The sequence below is a fragment of the Gnatocerus cornutus genome, chromosome 5, assembly GCF_029298725.1.
Source record: "Gnatocerus cornutus isolate USDA-ARS CGAHR chromosome 5, icGnaCorn1.1, whole genome shotgun sequence".
Taxonomy (NCBI): domain Eukaryota; kingdom Metazoa; phylum Arthropoda; class Insecta; order Coleoptera; family Tenebrionidae; genus Gnatocerus; species Gnatocerus cornutus.
Window position 1 is genome coordinate 13,351,914 of NC_142237.1, and position 24,313 is coordinate 13,376,226.

Genomic DNA, 24,313 nt, shown 5'->3' on the forward strand with positions numbered 1-24,313 from the left:
GTCCGTAATATAACAAAAATGCAATGCCGTGTGTTGTTGGTTTATCGTCAGATCTTTAATTTTGCTTATCTCCATCGGTATCCGGTATGTCGACCCGACCCGACCCGTTATCATTACAAACACACAGATCTTTGTACGATTAAAATGAATTACACATAAAAGTATGGCGGCAGTCTAATAACAAATATCAAAATATATTATTTGTAAAAAAACGTTCAGTGGATTTATAATCGCCCGACTATTTTAATGAAAGGTTTGATTAATTGTTTTAATTAAAAAAGAAAAATTATCATATGATAATTTTAATTGGAAATATGTATACGCTTCTATTGTTATCCCACGAATCGTCCGGTTTTTGTGTTATGGGGAAAAGTGATGAGTTGCAATTTTCTTGTAAAAATAAGGTTTTTGTAGATACGATCTTATAATTTACGGTCATGCTGTTTATCTCCGTTTCTATGAAGTAGTTCGGTTATCTTACGGTGAAATCTTCCGTCTTGTTTAATTATAAAAAGTATTATTACAGTAGCGAAAACAACTGGAACGTCATTACTACAAATGGAACAAATTCACTTTTATTAGCTGCGAATTGATTTTCTATGTTCTTATAATACAATACCAATTAACTAAATTAAACAGGAATAGCAATTATGTGGTTGATTTTTATTACTTTTGACACAGAAAAGGCGGAAAAGATGTTAAACACTTGTATGTTCAATCATTTTTGCTTTAATTGCATGTACATTATTATAATAACTAATGTATTAACACCTTCACATATCTGAACTGTAATTTATTAATACAAACATGTTTTTACTTTGTTTTAATTTTAGTCAGGTTTCAAAGTCGCCGGCAATTATTGTTAACAAATAGAATTCGTATTGTTGGTTGCATACATATTCATTATTTTTTATCTATGTTATCACATTTTAGAACAAAAACAGTGTTGAAAAACATGTTCATAATTGAGACACACGGAAGTTATTTTGATGGAAAAATTATCTTATTTTGTCTAATTTCAATGGGAGCACGTGTTTCTACGTTAGGGGAGCGTAATTTGCTTGGTCCGGCGCATCCACCAAAATTTCTTTTCAAGAATAGCGCTCTTTTTGAACTAACCAAATATCATAAAAGCCTAGATGCTTCATCTATGAATAGGAATTACACCGGAAATAATTTGTTTATTTACCTACTTTGCAACAGTTCAATGACTAGTGCTCACGTCAAACACTGATTTGTTTGTATAGTCCTTAATTAACAATGTTAGGATGTATTTTCACGTACACAGCTCATGATGACCTAATAAACACTAATATATTGAACAAAAATAGATTAAAATAATATTTAACCACTTTTGTTTGTCGACTTGTAATCATTGAAAATAGCATTAATACGTAACAAGTTTGGCTTATCAGGAAACAAAATAGATTAGTACTGCTGTACTGGTAATTATATGATATTTAACAGATAGCAGAAAATAGATAACTGAACGTTCGGCGTTGGAAGTTTTGCATATTGGTGTACAGTCGTAATAAGTAAACGTCGAAATAGAAAATCGAATTTGGAAAAAATGTGAATTACCTATAAATCAGTTAGAAATTTAATAATCACAAAATTCGTGAAAATTCAAACTTTGAAACACGTAGTTGGGAAAACTCAATGAATTAAAAGAAGATTTGGAAGCTCCAAAAGCGCCAAAAATCTAACAAGTGCAAAGAATTCTAAGATTTCTAATCTAAGATTTAAAAAAGTACAGTTATTCTAAGAAATGAGTGATTTGAACGAATTAAAAAAATCTCAAGAGTCATAAAACTTGAAATATTTCAAAGGATACAAAAAAAAGTTCAAATTATTTTTAAATGTTAATTTAAAGTAAAACTTGTGCGATTTTTGTGCGATACTTTTATTCTTACGGAGCTTCGTAAAACAAATTATTGTAACACACAAATTTCAGTTTTAATTTCTGAGTGCATCAATTACATACATCTGAGGATATGTAGGGTTCCTTTAGAACTCCGCCACAGTGACTTTTCCTTTTTGTCATCTTTAACTTTCACGTTGTGCCTCAGCAACAAATTCCCCAATTGATTGTTTCATCCCCCTCTCTCCCATTCAGCAGTGTAACGATGCAACAGGTGATTTCGCACCATTTCTCCCTTCTCTTCTACAACTGGCAGAGGGTCGTACACGAGGTCGGTCCCTTTGATCGCCCCGTTTTTGACAACAGACAGAAACTCGCATCGGGGCTAGATAGTTGTACGGTCTTTCCAGTGAAGTAGTTTAAATGGTGGTTTATATCGACTACATGGGTGAGTCCACTTCTTGATCGGTCATTTCTCGTCTCTCTGATTAGAATTCTAGTCGCTCTTCTTACACGTCATTTCCCCGTGTTACCACGATATTCGCGTCGCTAAACATCAGGATCGAGGGACCAACTCTCTTACTATTGCCGGATCTGCACTTATCCTAATTTAAATCGAGGGAATTGTCTTGGCGCACCTCCGGTTCCACAAAATACAAACTATGTGAGGGCATTCGAGTAAAAAGATAAAGGGAATTTAAAGTCTATGATTAAATTAGTACAAATGCAATCGCAACTAGAACCAGACGTGTTGTTGCAAGTTGCGATAAGACACGGATTATGATGTGTTTGGAAATTGTTGGGTGTAATGGCTTCTACAAAAGCAGTAAATGCAAATTTTCAGATTGCGAAACTCGCAAATGCAATAATTTTTGCGTAGGTTTACAAAGGAGCATTTCCGCTAGAAAACCGATCAATTTTCGAGCACTATCTTCTTTAATCTCGTTCGATCCACTACGATTGTTCCCAGATGTAAATCTAATCAGTTTCTACATTAAATGATTAATGAAGCCTTTTGACAATTATTCATGCCTGATAGTTATCATGTTTATGAAGTTTTATGATGATAGATAACACGAGATGTTAATCTCCCAAAGCGACCTAAAACATTTATCATTTTGATAATTTCGTGTTTAAAAATAGTGTTAGCAAAGAAATCAAATAATTATCCCATGGAACGAGTCCTGGCATTTTACATGGCAACGAAGCTGATCCTAGATATACACACATTGCAGCAGACAATACACTGGTGAAGATGGTAGAAAAAGATACGGCACCAGCGCACCGGTACCGGCTGCGCCGCTGTGTTGGAAGAAGATGGTCGCGATAAGATGACAGAAAGGTGATAAGGATTCGGTGCGATCCGAGATATCGCGAAATGGGATGAGATTTTATCAGATGATGACGATGGCGGACTGTCTACTCCGTTAAATCCGAAACGCGAGGAAGCGGTTCCAGGTGACGCTTTCAAGTGATAATGATAAAGAGCACCTATTGGGACAACACGTGTTGAATTTCTATCTCTTCAAATATTGATTGATACGTTTTTCGTAATGTGAAGGGGTGCAGGTGGGAAATTAAACCAACTGCTAATATTGGACTGTTATCGATGGGTTTGCAATATGTTGCGGTTTTTATAGAAAGTTTTGATATTAATTGGTATCATGGGGGAGAATGGATAACAGATTTTACTTTGCGCGGATGTACTACATGCATTGTGTGTTTAAAAACAATTTATAACTTCAGCTATTGATATTATAAATGGAGGGATGAATTTAATTAATACTCATATTACATCAGCATGTAGGACAACAACAATGAGCGTTCATATCGCATCAAACCTATCAAAATATATTGCTAGATTGCGTTTTCTGTTTATCATAAATGTAAATATTTTTCAATTTGGATTAAAATATTTAGTTACATTACATTACATGAACGAGGTAAATCGTTTTTAATTGGAAAACTGTAAAAATATCTGTTTCTGTAATGAACTCAAAATTTTCAAATATATCTCAAGTTTTTTAAGCACATGTGGTGTTTCAATTCTTCATTCTAAAACAGTGAAAGAGAGACAAATTAAAAAAATCCAAAGTCTAATAATTTTGACAATTTAATATCGGCACTAGTTTCGACATTGTCTTCATTTTAAAAACTGGACAAACAAAAATATTTTTTTTATCTTTACCCTGTACATATGCTAAGTTAATTATTTTATAGCAGTTCTCCGATATGGCATGAGTAAAAAACGGGAGTGCCTAATAGTGTAGGGTCTGTCGCCACGCCAATTTACATGATTATAAAATTCAATTTTATCCGATTTCATTAAAATTAAGTAAATTTAATTGCATGTAAATTGCAGTTTAGTTTACATATTTTTAATTATTGGCTAAATGCCCGTTAACTCGTTTTAACATAATGCGTCAATGTGCGGTCAAATGCGTTGTTCCTGAATGTTGTTGTTATCAGTTGGATGGAAGAGGATAAGCACAAAAAAGGTTTATCTTAAAACCCATTTCATACAAGAAACCACGTAATGAGTTTGAAAATTTTCAGTTGAACACAATCTCACGTCATCATAAAATTTTTAGCTTTTTGGAGATTATTCGATAAAAAAAATGACTTGGGCCCTTCATTGTATAAATCCATGAATTATATACTTGAGGAAATTTTGTACGCTTATTAGCATTTTTGTCGGAATTAATTCTAACGATTCCCATTCCGAGTTAATAATAGATGCAGTACAACCATAAAAATGCCCATAAATGTTCGGCAACAAAGCCGTCTTAATTAATTGAAGAAGCGGGCAGAAGCGAGAAATTGGTTCGTAAACCACAAAAATCGACCAAATAAACGCATAAATCCCCTCCTCAGCCATTAATAATAATTATTGTTAATATAGTTATTACATGTAGCCGGCGTTTAGTTTCACACCTCCATCAGCTCGGATAATGGATTGTTGTGTTATTAGGTGCTAGTATGATTTATGCTTTGTGTTTTATGAAAAATTCAAGTTCCCTGCTGGTGAGATAGGATCGGGCCTGGGTTGGCCAAGCTAGTTAAGCCGATAAGATCGGTTCTATAGAGGCCAAATAGCCCGATTCGTTGGACGATAAGAGCTGGTGCTGGGTCGCGGAATGAGGCGGGGTGTGTCGGGGGTACGTCAGCGATGCATGCTGCTGATAAGGGCCGGCCCGAGCCTTATCATTGCTCATCAATCAGCCAGTAACTGATAAACAAACTCTGCTTGAACGCTGGGGGACCGCTTATCGGCCTCGACGGTTTCAATCTATAAAGTCTGCAGGCACCACCCCTCTCCCCTCCCACCCTCTGTTTCGCCCACATTCCATTTTAATTAAAAATAAAAAATTGGACTAGGAAAGGACCTGTAAGTCGAATTCGGGCTTAGAGACGATTTGGAAAAGTTTTGATGCGAAAGGAGCGTGGCTAAAAATTTTAAATCAACAGCAGTTTTAATCGTTCCAATGGCCGAAAAGTTGCCTGGGAAGATTGTCATTATTAAATTTGCGATACGCTAATTTTAGCGCTCAGATAACAGGCGTATGATGACAACACGAGTATCATCATTATCATCAATCATCAGGTGCGACACAGATTTTTTTATAATAGCATATAAATCTATAATTTTGGTATCTTAATATTCATTCATTCTCCAATAACACTGGCTTCTGTTTATTTGTTTTCTTAACTTTTAACTTTATTTGTTTTTCTTTTAACTTTTTAGTCTTAAATTTTGCTAATAAAGACAGTCGGGGAAAGCTTTCACTAGCGAAAAATTTCAGCCATTTTTCGCTTATGACAATAATTGCGATACAAAATATTCTACTCCAATATATTTCGGTCGATATTTAGCTTATTTGTGGAGCAAACTTCAGTTATTGGTACTCATTTTACGCAAAATTTCGCACAGAATCCAAAACTGTATCCGAAACATTAACAAATAACAAACTGAGTTATCGCTGATTAAAATTTAAGGTTGTTGCCAGAGGTCTAAAATTCGGAAGATCTGGAAATATGGGTGCTCTATATCTCGAAAACTGGTAGAAACAGATAGAGATGCGGTTGAAGCCATTGTTTTTCTTGTATTTTCTTTGATAAGAAATCGCTTTTATATTTTCAGGAATTCGAAAATTATTTTTTTGGATACAAATTTATCCGACTAAATAAATCTATGTAAATCTACTTTTGGTTAATATATTGCTTATTTTTTGAGCAAATTTAAGTTATATGCTACTTATTTCACGTAGAATTTAACGCATATTCAAAATTTGTGCTCAAATTTAACATGCGACCAAAGATGCGACGACAAAAACTTATAATCGATTCTAATATTTGGTTTTTGTTTTCGAAATTTTAAATTCTTAATATCTCTGAAACTACGAAAGATAAAAAGATGCGGTGTTCAACATAGTTGTTCTCCTGCTCTCGTTACTTAGAATCTGCTTCTCAGATATCCGAAATTCGATTGTCGATTTTTTGTAAAAAATCCGACTTAAACGCTGGAAAAAATTACATTTTTGTTTTTTTAACTCGAGTTGTTCTTTCGATTGATACATAACTTAAAGATATTAAACGTCGTTTTTACCCCAAAAAGCCTCGGTAGCCGCCAAACGGCTAAAATTTTGAAGTTTTTCGAATTTGCGGTGTCCGTATCTCCGGAACTGCGACAAGTTGACGCTATTATTTCTCTCACCCTTTTGTTGCTAGGAATCCGTTACACATCCTCAATTCAAAAATTCCATTTTACTCCTATTTGAGTAGGTATTTGGACAAAAGTCAGAAATAATAAAAAGTCTTACTTCTATTTATATCTGCATACAAGTTTGTAAACAATAGAAACTTTTTAGAAATGCAAGTTGGGTTTCTGTTCGATGGAACAAATTCATAAAAGGCTTGTGAGTTGGGGATCGAACTTATTGTAATGCCTATGTAATTTTATAATGTGACAAATAATTTTTATTCTTCACTCTATATAGAGAACATGATATTAAAGAAACTAATATTGGCGAATTAATTTTACATTAATTGATTACTTGCATAACCACAGAGAATGTTTTAATCAACATTTCTTTGATTAAAATTTTCATTGCCTGAACGTTACAACCACAATTTATGGAATAATCGAGTGTAGAGCAATAAAGATTTATCTTAAACCAAACGTGATCTCATATATCTAATTCTTAGACCACGGTTTTTGTAAAATATTAGTAATGAGTACGATAACGTCTATTACACAAGTACATTTAATTTACTGTGGATACATTAATCTCGCCAGCACAACAAGAACCAATTAACATTTAGTTCCACTGATAAGATTTTTTTTCAGTTCTTCACAGCTGAACAAGTGTTTTCTGTTCTACAAGGAACATTCGCTTCTGTTTTGTTTTAATTTTGATTTATTTTATTTGCGTTACAATAAGTTGCTTGTTTTGATCCCCTACAATTAAACAGATGGTATCTGGTCTGTGTTTCAAAATGTGAAATACTTGGTCTGTTCTCGCAAAATTATTGATCGCTATCTGCATTCTGTCTGGGAACTAGTTTGTTTGGTGAAGAGGTTTGTTTTTAAGTTCTGTGTGGTTTGAAAAAAAAAACTCAGCAACCGTAATCAGTTCTATCTATTTTGGACGAGGTGATAATTTTCATGACGAAAAATAAGGACTTAGATCTTGTCTGTACGTTTCCTTCCATTATTAGTCATGTTGTAAGGTCGTTATTTTTATCTGTTTTGACTTTTAATTGTGTTTTTATCTGTGATCGGTAATCTGACTCTGCCATCTAATAAAAACTGATATTTATAACGCGATATATGCCCACGGCGTGCTTGTATATGTCTTTCGATATCAAGTTACTTAAGAAAAGTATGAGATTTCAATCACAGATAATGCGGATGTCATTACAAGTCGGTACATAAGTCCATCCTTTGTTATAACGTGAATACTCTTGCGAGATAATTTAATTGATGGGACCTCCTTTAAGTAGAATCGTGGATTTAATTAGATATAGGGACAGATGAGTCAGTTGAAAATAATTTAATCGTATCAGCGCCATGCAGCTCGTCGTCTTAAGTAATTTTTTAGGCGTTGGGACACTATCACAAATTCTTATCATTGGAAATATAAACAACAGTGATATAATTATTCATTAAGGTGACACTTGGAATTCCACCTAATACAAGGAGAACCTTGAAAGCCAACTTTATCGTCATATCTGAGTATAAATAGACCGGACCGTGGTTATCAAAATACTCCGTGATGACCGGAGAGTGATTTTAGATGTGACAGTCTGGAAAGATATCAGCCATTAGCGTTAAGATAACCATCGAAATGTAGGGACCGACAAGTTTTCTTGACATTTAGTTTGACTCTTATTACGAAGGATTTCAGCGAAAGTAAATGCAAAGGTGCAGATGCGAAGAAACAATATTTAATGACTCTTTAATGTTATGAAACCTTTTATTGGTACTTTGGTAATGGATATAATTATTTTAATGGCAAAATACGAGCGATAAAACAATGTTGAATTATTGGTTGCACGAATCGCGACCGTTCTCGGATTGGCAAATACGAACAATTCTTGAAAGTTGGCCGAAGATGAAGAACTTTGCATTATAATTTAACAATGTTAAATTTTCAGTGTCCACTTTGATCTCTTCTTAATATGACTGGAATTTCCAAGTGACATAAATGATGCCATAATTCGGAATTTACCGATTTCAATGTAACAAATATGCCGACTTACCTCTTCTGAGTCAGATCCATTGGGATTATAAATTTTTATAGTTCCGGGTAATGGTGGGCGGTACTTTTTATACAAAGATAGCGTTTTAGCCAAAATTTACGTCGCTCACTTTTTAACTCTAATTTTAATTCTCTTTTTGGAAAAAAGAAAAGTTCTTCCAGAAAATTAAAGAAACAGAATTCAATTAGGCAAGTTTGTTTTCTAAAACAAAGTTTCAAAACCAAGAAGTTCAACCTAACAAGTGATTCATTTTGATATCGTGAGAAAGTTTTAATCTTTTAGGTCGCCAAAAATGTCTACCTGAGCTATCTAATCGTTGTTTTTACGCCGAAGAAATTGAGTTGTAAGTACGAATTGTGTTGGAACTATAACTGTAAATTAATTATATTGGGAACAATGGAACGTACTGGTAGCAATTATAATACTAGTTTAATTATATGAATTAGTAATTAATGGCCTCAAGTCTATTTAGCTTTTGCTTGAGTTATTTAAGGTACTTCCTTAGGGCTCTAGGGAGTTGAAGAATACAGTTAGGTTTATTTACATTGCCTAAATCTCATACATTCTACATCTAAATATTTTTTAATTATTTACTCATTCCAATTAATGTCTAAATATATTTAATTTATCTCGAATTCTTTTTTCTTCTATGTTCTTTTTCATTTTCTGTTTCTCTCACTTTTTTCTTAAGATGTCTGTATCCAGAAGTTTAGTTCTCAAAATTTGAATTTCTAGAAGTTTAGAGAAGTTTTAAGCTCACTTGGTTAAACTTGCTCAAACAACCCTAAAAAGTCTTAGATATCTAAGTTTTCAGATTCTCATTTCCAAGAACTTCAGCTTTTCGTTCCAAGTTCAGGTTATCAGATTTTCAGTTTATTGTTGCTTGATTTCTTAAGCAATTGAAAAATAATCTGATACCTAATGTAATTGACGTAAACCTGAAAACCTAAGAAATGAACGTATGTAGGGCATTCGATTATAAAAAAATGTGGCATTAAAAAGGTGAAAATCTAAGAGCTTTAGGTCCTGAGAAACTAAAAAAGCTAAATACTGAAGAGTCTGAAAACTTTAGGAAATAATAAAATCATATGGATGTGAAATCTGGCAGTAGAAGAAGTTGCAATCCTGTCAAATCTTGAAAGAGCAAGAATCTCAAATTTCTAAGAATCTGAAAAGAAGCTGAAAATATTTAAATTTTCAGAGACTCTAGTCTATAAAACTTACACATCCCAGAGCCTTAGTATCAGAATCTGAAAATCTGAAATATTGGGAAACTGTGTTTAAGGTTTACAAATATGTATCAGAAAAAACTTGGGTAGGTACTTAAAAATTAGAAAACTAAAAAATTGAAGAATTGGAAATCAGATAATCTGAATATCGAAGATATATATGTTTCTCTAAATCTGAAATACTGTGGGTCTGAGAACTCGAGGGCATTTAAGAGAACTCGAGGACCTGAAAATACGAAAAATTTAGGCTGTTAATTGTAATTTTTTTAAAATAGTGCACAACTTGCTAAAAGTGCTAGCAACACTTTTATTATCCAACACAGACTATACTTTTTGAAAGCGTCTGCCCCTCTAAAACGTGTCGATTTTCAGTGTCTTACTGAACACGAGGCGAGAACGTCCAGTTTTATTGTCCGACCTCGAATCGGTATTGCACGATCAAGCAGCATAACAAGAGCGATATGGCCGTAATCTGATTAGCGGTGATAAATTACCCGGGCCGCTGTTAATAGATATCTTTGCAGACTCACGACGTCGAAACCGCCCACATTCACTATTAAACGCCCCAAGACACCATACTCCTTCGCGACTTATCTCAATATCTTCAAAAATGCGCTCAATTTATTTTAGGATAACATTGTTTAAAGTTCAGAGGTGATGCAACATAGATATTTAAGACTTACTCGGCAGTTTTAGTATCATGTATTTTCTTGTTAAGTAATTACATCCCACTTCTGATGATGTTGAAAGGGCCGACGGCGAATTTCGATGATCGAGGGCTTTTATTTCGTTAAGAAAGGGGTAGACGAGGCATAAATCAATAAGTTCATACGTGGTATGATCGAGGAGCTAGAACATTGTGTAAACTAGCTCCAAGTATTATCCGAGAGGGCGAACAAAAGGTAATAATGGTGGCGAGCTTTTTGCTGTGCAGATTTCGAAGGCGGCTAGGGCTGAATCCTGCAGATGAACGACTAAAGATTACATTATATTCCCGATTTATCTATTATTTCCAGCACCAGTGCATTCTCAGCCTGAGGTATTGTTAGTCTTTCTCACCCGCCTATTGTTTCAACGTAAATCATATTTTAATTTACTGATATATACACCTGTTCCCTTCGTTTCGCAGTATTCAATTGAGAGACGCATCCATTGTTCGATTCTGTTCCTTTTCCTTACTGTCAACGGATAGATTATAACGCCTCAATTTCATAATCCACTATTCCTAAAGAGTTTTTCACTCACATTTTGATTGCTCATCCACCAGTATTTTCTGAAAAGAGCTAATTCCCAAGCTAGTCCGTTTTATTATTCATAACTTAGTTTTAATTGTTCATAATTTACACATATTTTAATGTTTTTATTCATAAAATTTAGTGTTACTAACACTAGACTACCAGTAAAATGCTACTTTGATAACAATCTTAGATTATACGTTCGCGTAAAAACTAGCAAAGTCAGTTTCATGATGAGTATGAGATTCAACTATCAGATAATGTTCATAGAAGCTTATTACTTGAGAAATGATCAGTTAACTTACTCATCTTATCATGTTTTAATTATTGTCTTTAAGTACATGGTCCAATCAAAATGTGTCACGAACGCTGCAGATCCTACTTTTATATCCTTTAAGCTGAAGACTGATTAAGAACGCAATTCTTGTGTTTTGATAATAATTATGATCTCTTATAAGTTGTAATGTGTACTTCAAAAGGTACTAACAGGTTTATTTTATTACTTTACATGGTTATGCAGATTGTAAGCTTTGATATTATGGGAAAAAATTGTGCCTTATTTGGATATCAAGAAATTACAGTTCTGGTTTTATTCACATCTTTTTTTTGTAAAGGCCACAAACTTTTAAAATCTTAACGATTTCCGTAAATTTTATGCCTACAAGTTTTTGCAATTAAAATTAAAGACTACGTGGTAAACGAAGAAATGTGCACTAGATCTTGTGTTGGCATAAGTAATTGTAATGACACTGGAAAGGCAACAGAATCAAACTTTTACTTTCACGGTTGATGTGGTGGTGTGTCTTTGCATGTCTCTGTAAGTAATCATAATCTATATGAGACAATAAATTTGACGCAATGAAAGCGAGATTTTACGACCCATCTCATATCATAAATAAGACCTGGATGACATTTTTATCAACCAGCCTTAGTCTTCACACTCCCTTTGAACTTGACCTGTTAAATTTGATTCCTTCTTCTTGGCTAAATCTTTAAGTTGAGACGATATGACGAGCTGTCATCAGATGCGGAGTGAGCCTCTCTTTGGGAGTTTCCTCGTGTATCTTCCGGCTCGATCAAACGTCGTCGAAGTCTTTCAATGTTCGACACTTTTGTCTCTAATAAAGTCGGTCACGTGTGATCGAATGAGTGACATATCTCGCGTCGCCAGCCATTCTGCATTCGGCAGCGGGGGTTGTGACAGTCGGGGTGACATTTCCCTGTGCGCACGTTGACTGCTTATCTGTAGGACGCAAGGCGACCACGGGACCGGGCTATCACACTTTGGCAGGCGCTGGTGGCCTAGCCCTAGTCGGTCACCACTCGTGTGGAAAAATGATAGTGACTGCCGATTCGCACCGACGACGGGGTCTAACCATCGTTGAATATTCTCATTCTGAATAAAAATAACAGGATTGATAATGGGGGAATCGGAGCTTTTTGGGGTTCTTTTATTCACCTGGATGGAGGGGTGATTAACAAAAAGGTGGAAACTTACGCTTGTTTTGTTTATCGAAACAATTCTTTTATCTTGTCATTTTTCATGTTAAAATATTCATGTTTTTATTCATAACACATTTATCTTGCGTGGGTCATAAACGTCGGGTTTACTGCCCAAGGCAGAAAAAAATGATTTTGTACTGTCATCATCAAAAATAGATAAACCTTCAAATAGATTGTTACGTTCTGAAATACATTCGGAAAGTTTAACTTCTAAAAAATTAAAAGTGGCTTCAATGTGATCATAACTGCCAATTTGTCGTTTTGCGATTTTTCAGGAAATGCCATTCTAAATTTTTCAAATTAAAACAGATTGTTAGTTTAATATTTTAATGACCAGTTTTTGTATGATTTTGCTCAGTAGCATGTTAATAAAAAAACTGAGGATGAATGAAATAATTTAAAAAATCTGAGGAATATTGAAAATCTGAAGTAGAGGAAAATTTTGAATACATTCATATTCAAGTACATAATTTATTAAGAGAAAAAAACTATTGGGAAAACAATGAATATAAATAATGTAAACAATTAAAAAAAGAAATTGCAAAAATTTTTACAAAAAGTGTTTTTATAAAATAAGTCTTTATAAAATAAATTTGGAAGTTGTAAACGATGCAGAGACTTATTTGTTGGAATATTGGAAACAATCAATTTCAGTGGGTATCTAAAACAGAGGACATAATCTTGCAAATGTATTTTATGAAGTTTCTTTAAAAACAGAAAAATGTATTTTTTTATTCTAAAGTTGTAGGACCTAAATGTCTGAGAATATTGGGAAACTGATAGAGCACAAAAAGTATTTCAAGGATGTGAGCAATCTAGGAATTAAGAACATTGAAGAAATTTGCAAAATCTAAAAAAAATGAAGAACATGGAAAATTTGGGGTTTTAGAGTAAACATTTTAAAAAACAAGGAATTAAGGAACTCGAAGATTTTAAAAAGGTCTAAAAAATTTAAAGAGGTTGAAAACATTAGAATTTGTAAACCAAATCTCGAAAATGTTGGAAATCTGAAAATACAATTGTTTCAATTTTTAATTTAAGACAATTCTTTCCATTTCCGGGTGATCAAACTGCGTTAAAACTACATTTTAGCACCAAAGATTTTTATTGTAGTCTTGTTACAAGTTATGACATGAATTAGGCTTGATAGATATCTGACGAATTTTATGGCCACTGAAAAACTTTATTGTTTTTTTATACTCCTATCTTATATGAATTAGATGGAAACAGACTTAATATTGTCCAAGAAATTGCCAAATTTAAGAAGAAGAAGTGTTTTCTATCGTCCCCAATTTTGTATCTCAATTCATTTCGATTTTATCATTTATCGTAAACATAGTTCGAGTATTTCCAGAATAAATTCAGAACAAACACTTCAAACGACTGTCTCCTTTAATACCCATCTCATCAAAGCAAACAATTTTTATTGCAAACGATATTGTAGATTATCTTCCAAAAATACTTTTCGGTTTTTTCCAGAGACTAAACAAATTGTGATAAACGAAGAATTTTTAACAGCAATCGGTGTCTTTGAAATTTGAAACGCACCTTTCGTCAATTTTAAAAAGCTTTCGTCACCTTAATTTACTTATATTTGTTCAAAGCGTCAATCTTAGAATTCCAAATAACACCTTGGACGTATCTTTTAATCTTAATACTCAATAAACCATTTTTTCGTGAACATTAAGTTAAAACGTGTTCAACCAGCACACTTTCTTATCTGTGAAGTATTTAGAATTTGGCTGTAATTTATTCTTTACATGCATTTTTAGCATTTTACATAGCAATTTTACATTTCTCTGAAACTGAGTTTTGGAGTTATTTAGGTAGATTAACGATAGTCTGGGTATCGTTCATGAACTTGGAGTTATCTCATGACATCAATTAATATATTTGCTTTTGTGGGTATAATAAATTAAGTCTACAGATATTTTATCTGTGGGCAAACAATTCATTGGTTTGGAATTTTCATTTTTATTAAAATCCCAAAAATTTATCATATTTATTGTTTATCTATTATTTTGTCATGGTGCCCTCAGTGACTTTAATGATCAATGAAACAGGAAGCGTTTGTTAAATGATGCCAAACATTAGAAAATCAAGATAATTGATTGTCGTGCGTACAAATAGCCTTGTGATTTAAATGTCTTATCATGTAAAGACACGATCAATAAATTCAATAATAAATCACTGATCAAACATCAAACGATTATTGCAATCAAAGATACTGTCTTCCAGTGACATGTTTATAAGGAAAGCGTTCGCATTGATGCGATAGTCGCATTAAGAGCACTGATTTTCTTGTCATCTTTGATAAATTATTTTATTTGCTTCCTCAATTAAGCATGAGTCATTTTTCCGATAGAAATCTTCATAGTTGCAATTTTGCATTTACTATAATTACAGCAATTGAACGTCTAGTATCAACTGTGTAAACTGATCCAAACAATCTCGGGACATTCTTGAGCCCCAATCAATAATTACAACGCTATCGGCCTTTCTATCTGTACATGTGATGTTCAAGACATGAAGTGCGAGGAGCAGCGAAGAGTAAACTAGTTCCTGAGTATAATTAATTGCATCAAAGGTAGAACCACACCTTGTTTAACGTAACCCGGCATTAGTATGTCAAACAACTTAATCCACTGAAGCACGCCACACCGATTGCGTCTTTCTTGCTCACTTAACAGCGTTTATTAACCAGAAAACTAATTATTTCTGAGCGTATGAACACGATTGCCGACAGGTGCACACTCATGAGCTTGGCTGAAATTCAAAGAGCTTCCTTAAAAGATTTCCTTACAAGTACCCACTTTGATTGTGACTGCGGATGTCGATCTCGAGGATCGTCTTCCTATATTATATGCATGAAAAAGCTTAACTTTGAGCACGTGCTAATCGTGGGCGGCCAAAGCTGCGACGAACCACTTCAAAGAGGCTTTGTTGTTGACATGGCGATTGTCTTCTACGAGCAAGAACGGAAGTAGAAGCTCCACCACAGCTTCGAATTTTTTCCCTTCGAAATCGGTTTGTTTTTCAGCTAAATCAGTTCGCGCATCGTTTTGATGATGCGTTAAAAGAGGATCTGACGGAATGATCTCGATGGGCGGAAACAAGCCCATAGTATGCCATCAGCTCGTGGCTTTTTGTTTGCTTTTGGTGGCGTGGCGAGCTTCGATACTGATCTAATTCTATCCGCTTTCGTCCGTTACGAATGCATCGCGCACTCGCCATCGCCAAAGAATTCTTCAAGCCAAGTCTCGCCTTTCAGATTTTAACAGTTTTTGTTTCGAAAAGCTCGCCACTTAAATATCTGAAGAACTGCTACGAGATCTTTATCTTTATTCAACTAACGACGCTGCGGTGGGCTGTTTAAATTCCTGCTATCATCGTAACTTTCTCATATTCATGAAAGGTTGTTAAAATTTCAAATGTTGCGACTTGAAGACATGTTTAAGTGAGAAGGATTATGACAGGAGTGTGAATGAGTAGATAAAAATTCTGATTGAAGGAAAGTTTCAATTTCGTCGTCTTTTTGTGTAGATAGAAATTTTAATTAAATACCCACTTCTAATCACTTTTAAGGTTCAGATTTTTTAATTTTAAGTGTAATATTTATTTACTTATATCTAGTTGAACGATTTATTTCGAAATGTTTAATATTAGCGGAAATGTTGCAATGTAAACAAAAATAGTTGTATGCTCTTTCAAAGTACAAATTCAACTTCAAATATTGAGATCTTATAAAGCATCTTTTGATGTTTTACCTCAACCAAAATGTCAATAGTTGATATGTTTGCACTGAATACATTAAGGGTGTGATAACGCTTTTACTCGACTTATTGCTTTTAAACTTCCGTTATTTGTGTTTTCCTAGTATCTGATTATACAGTTGTACTTAAAAATACTCAAAAACGCGATTTTATTCGATCTTTTAATATATCGCCACGATTTTTGATGCGACATTAACATAAATTCGCGGAATGGAATGATCAAAATACATAAAAAATATTAAAAAATAGGTGGGAACTGCAAAATTAAAAAAAAATCCTTTTCAGATTTGACAAAGAGGAAACATTATTAAACAAATAAAAATTATTTTCGGAAAAATTTCAAATTTTGTGGCGCAGACGCTACGAAATCCCTATTATCTAAATTTAAGCGTTTTTATTCTTCTATTCTTTCTTGGAGTATGAAATTTTGATAATTTTTGTGGGAAGGTGTGCAGACGCAATTAAATGAATTTAGTAATTTTTTGCTCTAGTTTTGATAATAGCCGTCTCAAAAAGTACACATTTCGCACTTTATGATACTGTAAAATATTGATATCTTTACAACTTATTTTTTAAGGTTTAAAGGCTGTCTACTGTGCCGGAACAAATCCAATTCTGCAAAATACCGTACTAAACAGAATTAATTTTGTCGGCAAACCCTTGATTCCGCCGGTGGCCAAATCCCTCTGATAAATTCGTCCTTAAAAGAGTCATTTTCAATTTGTTGGGACATTAAGGCAATAATATTTAAGCCAAGAACGGGCTTCGAGGTACAAGCCACCTACATGGTAAGATAACATCGATGGAACTGGTTCGACCAAATTATGAACCCGTAAACATTAAAATAAACAAGGCCGACCGAAACCTGGCCTGATGACGGTGATTTAGGCCGATAGATACCGTCGTTTTCCCAAAACGTGATATTAAAAAGGTATAAGGAGGCAGCATGAAGCCGTGTTAATTTGACCATGATGGACGAGCTAGTGAGTGTGAGAATTCAACCAGCGTTTTTGTTTGCTGCGCCCTCTGCACACGATAAAGAAATATGTGATCTTTATCAGACTGTCTGGTCTTCCATTAACACTCAAGAGACCTGACTCCACGCCAAACCGAGGATGTAGAATAATCGCATTAGAAATATTGCTGAGCATTTTATTCTATTGTTCTTCAGTTATCTGGTATTGATTGTTATCGGATGGTTTATGACTGGAATGGGATATTGCGTGACTGTATCTCGATATTCATTTTTGCCTAAAAATCCGAATTTTACTTCCGTTGACATTGATAGCGATAGATGGTTGTGACGCTTCTTTTAGTATTGAAGCTTCTTTAAATGGTTGTCCTACTGAACCCATTCCATATATCAGTTGAAGGTTTCAAAGAGTTCTTCCAAGAAAAAAATCCACTCATTTACAGCAATGATTGGCAAAATTGGCGGTTTGATTGAATTAATTGAAAATTGGTGTAGAGTGTTCAAGACAGATCGATGAGAGGTGATAAAGGTGTGAATGTTTTACAAGCCATCTGTTGAGATTTGGGGTATGAATGTAGGCTAATACCCGATAAACTCAAATTTTACCATTTGCTCGATGAAAAACAGACTTTAATAAGCCAGAATTGGTGTCAATTATTTTTGTTATTGATTATACCATTGTTTACCATAACAATAATTAATTTTTTTTTCAGGTAAGTCCTTCAAAAGATCATCTCGTGATTGTTCCCAAACCGGTAAGATAGCAATTCCTAACCATTCTAAAAATTCTAAGAACTGTTACTCAACATCACGTGTTTTAAAGACACTTCCCTGAAATCTTAAATTAACTGATAGCGATAGTGACACATAATAAATATCTTCTTAATATGGATTTTCAACGGAAATAATTAGCACGACCCGTTGTCATTGTCTTAAAAAGTTATTACCCCGATAATCCCAAATTAAAATTTCGCGATATCATCACAGACGTAAATACACCGAAACGATAATCAATCTTTCCAGTTTTCGTTGGATTACTATCTTACCAAACTGTGATAGAGTGATAGATAGTTCAAATATTAGCTTTTTATTTCCCTCAAGGTTGGACGTGTGAAAGGACAAAAAGACCCACACTTAACTCCTCTAAAAAGACCATTAGAGCTTTATTCCTATCAACGTGTCACTCAAGGAACTTACTCAAACTTCCCGAAGAACAAATACAGTTTTATTATTTATTTACTCCACGCAGACACTTAATGATAATCTTTTATCTTATCTGATGGAATTTTTTTTAATCTTAAACATCAAAGGACGAAGATGTTAATTTAGACGTATGATTTGTATTGTTTCATTAATTTTCACAAAAATTCATAAATTTTATAATCGGCTTTTTCATGTGTAATATCAGGATGATGTTTGCTTTTATGGGACAGTTGTCGGTCGTTCCCAAGGTTGTTGTTATCAGGGAATAACATTCCTATCAGCTTATCAGCGACCAACCCTATTTACACCCCTGCTTCATATGAGGCCGCATTCACGGAACGGAGAGATTAAAAACTCGATAATGTAAAAATGTACACGGTTGGAACGGGTAAATTTTAAATAAAACGGACTTGGGAAATTACAAGCAAGACGGGATTATTATGGAGGGCGGAAATAATTTGGAGGTATAATACTGATGGAAAACGCATAATTGCCCAATTTTTGTATTTTTGTCGAGAAGCAAGAAGTACATTTTGACTTCTTACTAACGATCTTTACATAACATTGCAAAATGAAATAACAAATTTTAAAAAATTACAACAAAAGCCTGAATGTTACATTTTGTTCTCTAGCTGGTTTGTCCTGTTTATTGGTCTGTTTAATTTTTTTATATTATCGAAATCCCTTATAGAATCCTCTTGATTCATAGTTTTTTTGGACTCTCTAAGTCTTGAATTTTTCAGATTCAGCTTCTTAAATTTCAAAGTTTTAAACTAATCTTTATATTCTTTGATGCTTGTAATTTACTTTCTTTTATCTATTAAAACCTGTAAGACCTACGTTCGCAGGTTTGCGAATTAATTTCTATGATTCTTGGATTAGATAAATGATTAAAAAAATTTTTCTTTTTGTAATATCTCGGATTTGAGCTTTTCAATTTTTAAATTTTCAGGTTCCTACATTAGCTTTCGGTTTTCAAGTTTTGAGATTTCAAAGTTGTGTTTATTTGGATTTTCTAAAAGTCAGTTATCTTGGGAAAACTGTAAAAGAAAAATTTGAGGAAAATTACAAATTTTGATATTTCATAAAGTGAGAAAGCAGAGTGTTCGAATCAGCTAATGTTATAAAAAACAGGTATTTCCGAAGCCGCAATGTAGACTATTTACCTTTTAAAAATTCGTGGAATCTTTATATTCTTTGAATCGTTTAGATACTCTAGACTTTAAGATTGTTCATTGTCTTGGAATTCTTCACATCCGCTTAAAAAGTTTGGTTTCAATTTTCCTAAACTTTTTATGACATATCTTCAATTATTTAAATTCTTTAATTTTTTTATTACGACGAATTTTATCCACGAAGCGATAATCTATTTGAGTGGATAAAATTTGTTTATTCACGTGTAGCATACTTTTTTTTTTCAATTTCGTCGGATTTAAAAAAAATGCTTAGGGTCTACTCTTTGTCGTAAACTAATTTTGATTTTTTTGACAACAAATTGGATATTGCAACTGGACTTTCGTTCCAAACATCTTCTGGGATGCTTTCTTTGGTCATTTATTATTTAAAACACACTTTCAGACTGTAATTAATAAGAAAATTGCAGAATAACTTTTTTATTTGTGTTGTCTATGAGGACCAGTAAATAAATGTATGAATACCTACATTAGTCTTTAAGTTAAATAAAATTACTCCTACGAATGTAAAATTAAAATTGAAATTTCCTAGTTCAATTTCTGCTTTTCCAAAAGTGATAAGAATAAAATGTGCACTATCTAAATTTCCCAAGCTAGAAAAGGATCAAAACTAAAGCAGAATCCTTGATATTCGTAATGTGATTGCAGATCAAAACGTTAGACAAGGTAAAAGGATTCGCCTGCGATAAGACTGTATACTTTTCCATGAAAATTTCGGCTTGTTGGCTATGTTTGTGAGTTCTCTCTCATCTTAAACTAATATCTCTTATCGCTTTATCATTATTTCGATAAGGAAGTTATATAAAGGTGAGGTATCGGTTGGGGCATTTAGTTGTGAAGTTATTTTCCAACGAGTTTCTGCTATGAGTAGACCCTATTTGAAACCCTTCTTGGATGTGTCGTACAGGCTTCAGCCTTGCAAGTGTGCTTCAAAAGTGGCGAAATTAAAAGCAGACCATGTTGGATACATGCATTCAATGGCAGGCAGGACATGCTCCTACCAAACTTCTGATGAATCGCTACTTGCGATCGGGCCCATACAAGATTGCTAGAATCAGAAATAGTGGTAAGTGCAAAGTCTAGAAAGTAAAGAACGTCATATGCGTGCTCCGACTGTATGCAAACATTTTAATCTTCCCTCATTATTTGTATATTGACTTTATAAATTGCGTTTCTGTTTCCTTGGGGCTTTATCGGATTTATCTGTTTGTTTTGGCGTTAGATCGTCGATGAAATCGTAGCCCACGTGATCATCGTTACCGCTTTTTCTCCCGCTCAAGTACAAATGAAGTCCTTTTTACCGCCAGCTCGACAAGGATAAATTGCAGTTAACAAATTTATATCCACCGAAAGGAGCGCGCGACAAAAAACCCCGCTTATATGAGTACGTAATAATCGTCGCGACGGAATATCCCTGTCTTTTTCTGCACCGCGTCAGGACGCCGGGCTTCGGCGTCGAGGCGTGTGAGGTGCGGTAATAACACCCTGCAGACAATGATAAGCGCAATCAGATAGACCGGGGTATATATATCATATCACAATGGCATAGCAAAAATGATTACGAGAGACGTTCCTTCCTATATCACGCCAACTCGGTCGGTAATGTGAATCACGCTCTGCCGGTTCTTATACTCGCTTCTTTACCGACTGATTTATACATTCTGCCGCAAATACCTCATAACTCTATAAATCTTGACGGTTCGTGTTTCGTATCTGTAGCAATTTATCGACATTAGTGCATTTGTCATTACCAAAAGATGCTTTCAAGTAGGAAACAAATTCTTCGCGGATTATATTATTGGCGCCAAAATCCATTCGTCTGATTTTGATTATCGCGGAGATAAAAAAAATCTACAAAAATCTGATAGGGAATTTTTGTCTTAATCTTTGTTTTCAACGTCTTAATTGCCAATAGAGATATAATTTCACAATGTCCTTTGATTATAATCTGTGTTTTTATTTTTAATCTACAAGTACCTACTCCACTTCTACTACAAATACGATGTTCTACATTGCGTCTAATTTCTTTGTGCTTATTAGTTGGATACAACTCTTTACAGCAGCATTTTACATTACTTTAAACATTCTTGCTTTGTTATCTTATCTTGAGGTTGTTTTCTTAATTTTAGTAGACATTCTAACAACTTAAAAGTATAAAAAAATTATCAATGCCCCATTTCAAGCAATTTGCGTCCACCATCCAGCAACACGAGTGGAAATAAATTTCCCCGATTCGAACTAGGAAATATGATTGAATACACTTTACAATTCAGCGCTCAATTGGAAATTCGAGGGAAGCAAAGTAATCGATGTTTATACACATTCGGATGTGTGAATCGGAAGAGTATATCTGAAGTTTTTGAACGTTCGACCGGAGCCGAGTCTGGAAGCCACTAATGGCAGATCATTAGGGGCCCAGGTAATCTGCAGCACTTTTTTCTAAACGCCAGATAAAAATAATAAATCATTGTGGTCTCCATGCGCGGTCTCTTCATGTAATTCTGATTACGGTGCTGCCGATAGATAACGTAACGTTTTAACTCTGCAACCTGCCCAACGTGTGTTCTCACTGTAATATACGGCGTGTTCCCATACATACCAAATTACCACCACGGCTATATTTATTCTGGGCTTATCTGATTTGGAAAAATTTAACGGGATGGATGCTGAATTAAGGAGGCTTTCGGGATAAATTATATCGCGGCTAAATAATAGTTATCTAGAGTACAAGCGCCGAAAAGACGGCATGTAACCGAGATTTCGCTGTGAGCTTTTCGCGAGAGTACTGTACATGTTTTTTTATATAGCTTGTACGTTTTTAATAAAAAGTATTTTAGTAATGTTATCAAATACATGTTGGTGTTAACTTTGACACTAAGTGTCAAAACTACGTCAAAGCCAAAAACGAATCAGTTGAGCCGTCCCTGATGAAACATGTTGGAAATAAAATTTATTACATTGTCATTTTCGGTGATAGCAGTGCAAAAATTAAAAATTTTGATCTAAAAAACCGTAACTAAAGAAATCTGGATAAGATCTGTTATTTGAAAATGTACTGTTGATTCTTAACAGTTATTTTATCTTTGGTACAATGGAACAGATAACATAGAAACACTTCTTACAACATGAGCTAAAAATATATTGAACTTTATCATGATTAGGAAGATCTAACAATCTCGTAGAATTATCTAACTTCTCTTCATTTTCACGTTTCACAATAACACTGTGTAACAACAAAAATAGTTATGTTATTTTTTTCATATGTATTGTTAGAGACCGACGTACTTTTTGACATGTTATCATTGGTTTTGACGAAATGCCGTTATATTCAGAGAAAAAAACATTTTCAAAAATTTCTGTTTTCGCTGTTTTCCTCACTGCGAATTAAAAAGTGGGCACAAATGACAGTGTAAATTATTTCCGGATATATTAATCTCCGTATGGGAGTGTTCTATAACAATTAATAACAATAATAACAAATAAGTGAAACTCAAAATAATTTCCGCGACGAAATTTTGAGAAGCGTACACAGTCTATTTCGGCATTAAAATCTTCAAATCAAGAGCTCAATTTTTTTTACCTCTTTAGTCTAAAGGCATGGTAATCATGAGTCTTTGAAGTCAATGACATTTAGAAATCCCAGTATCTGGAGAACTTCAAGATCATTTCAGTAACTGCAAATTTGGTTGCTGGTATTTTCCATTTGCTAAGAAAAAGGAAAAGAACAAAAACTGTATTTTGAATTTTTAACATAAAACCGCATTTTATTTTCGTAGTTTATTGTTTTTTTAACACTTTTGTTTTATAAATACATATAATTCTTAATTTTCAAAAGCTAGAAACAAATGAATTTATTATTTTTCTTGGGGACAACTCCGACAAATGATATTTATATTCTTTAAAAGAAAGCTAAATTACAACTATATTAACAAAAAAAATCTGATAAATATGACTTTTGTAAAATTTTGTTACACAGTGTAATTGATTTTGCCAATTGAAGAAATAAGTATGTAGTAAAATCCGTGGTAATGTGAAAAAGAAAAATTTCGCGGTATCGCTAATTATCAAATTTGATAATTTGTCCTTTGTCATGCCAAGATATAATTCAATTTTGTATCAATGATCATCTGTGGTGACTTTTGAAATTATGAGCCAACTCTTCGATTAAAAAATTATCGCTTATTTATATCGTTTCCTTTGACGTTTTTAGATCGATCTTGAAATATAACAAACTGCAAAGCATGGGAAGGTGTCGTGATCGACTTATCATTGGATCTTTCTGAATAAGTTTAAAAAATAGTCGATCTCTGAACTTTGAACTGCACTTCCATTTCAAAATTTCTGTAAATTTTCGATGCTAGTTGATAGTTTTTCCACGTAAAAGTGGTGTTTAAGATGGTGTCGTAAAATTTTCTCATAAATAAGATTCAGTGAGAGCTTTTATCTTATGTCAACGGTTCAAATGTATGCGTTAGCTATCTGCTTGCAATAAAGCGATGTTGGACGCGATACACCTATCAAACGCCAATATTTAACGACATCGTTGTAAAGTCAAATAAATAATTGATTCAAAAAAAGTCA

At 33.8% G+C, this 24,313-nt stretch overlaps 1 protein-coding gene across 2 annotated transcripts in view; it reads left to right on the forward strand.

Annotated features, from left to right (window-relative positions):
* Window positions 1-24,313, forward strand: part of ush (Zinc finger protein ush) — an 82,077-nt gene that overhangs the window by 37,901 nt on the left and 19,863 nt on the right. Inside the window, exon 1 of one of the 2 annotated variants that reach the window (XM_088036683.1) lies at window positions 20,595-20,798. The exons of the other annotated variant lie outside the window; for it this stretch is intronic. Coding sequence (XP_087892809.1) covers window positions 20,690-20,798 — 109 coding nt within the window. The 5' untranslated portion in view covers window positions 20,595-20,689. Of the gene's footprint in view, window positions 1-20,594; window positions 20,799-24,313 lie in introns of those variants that run through there. 2 annotated transcript variants of the gene reach the window in all.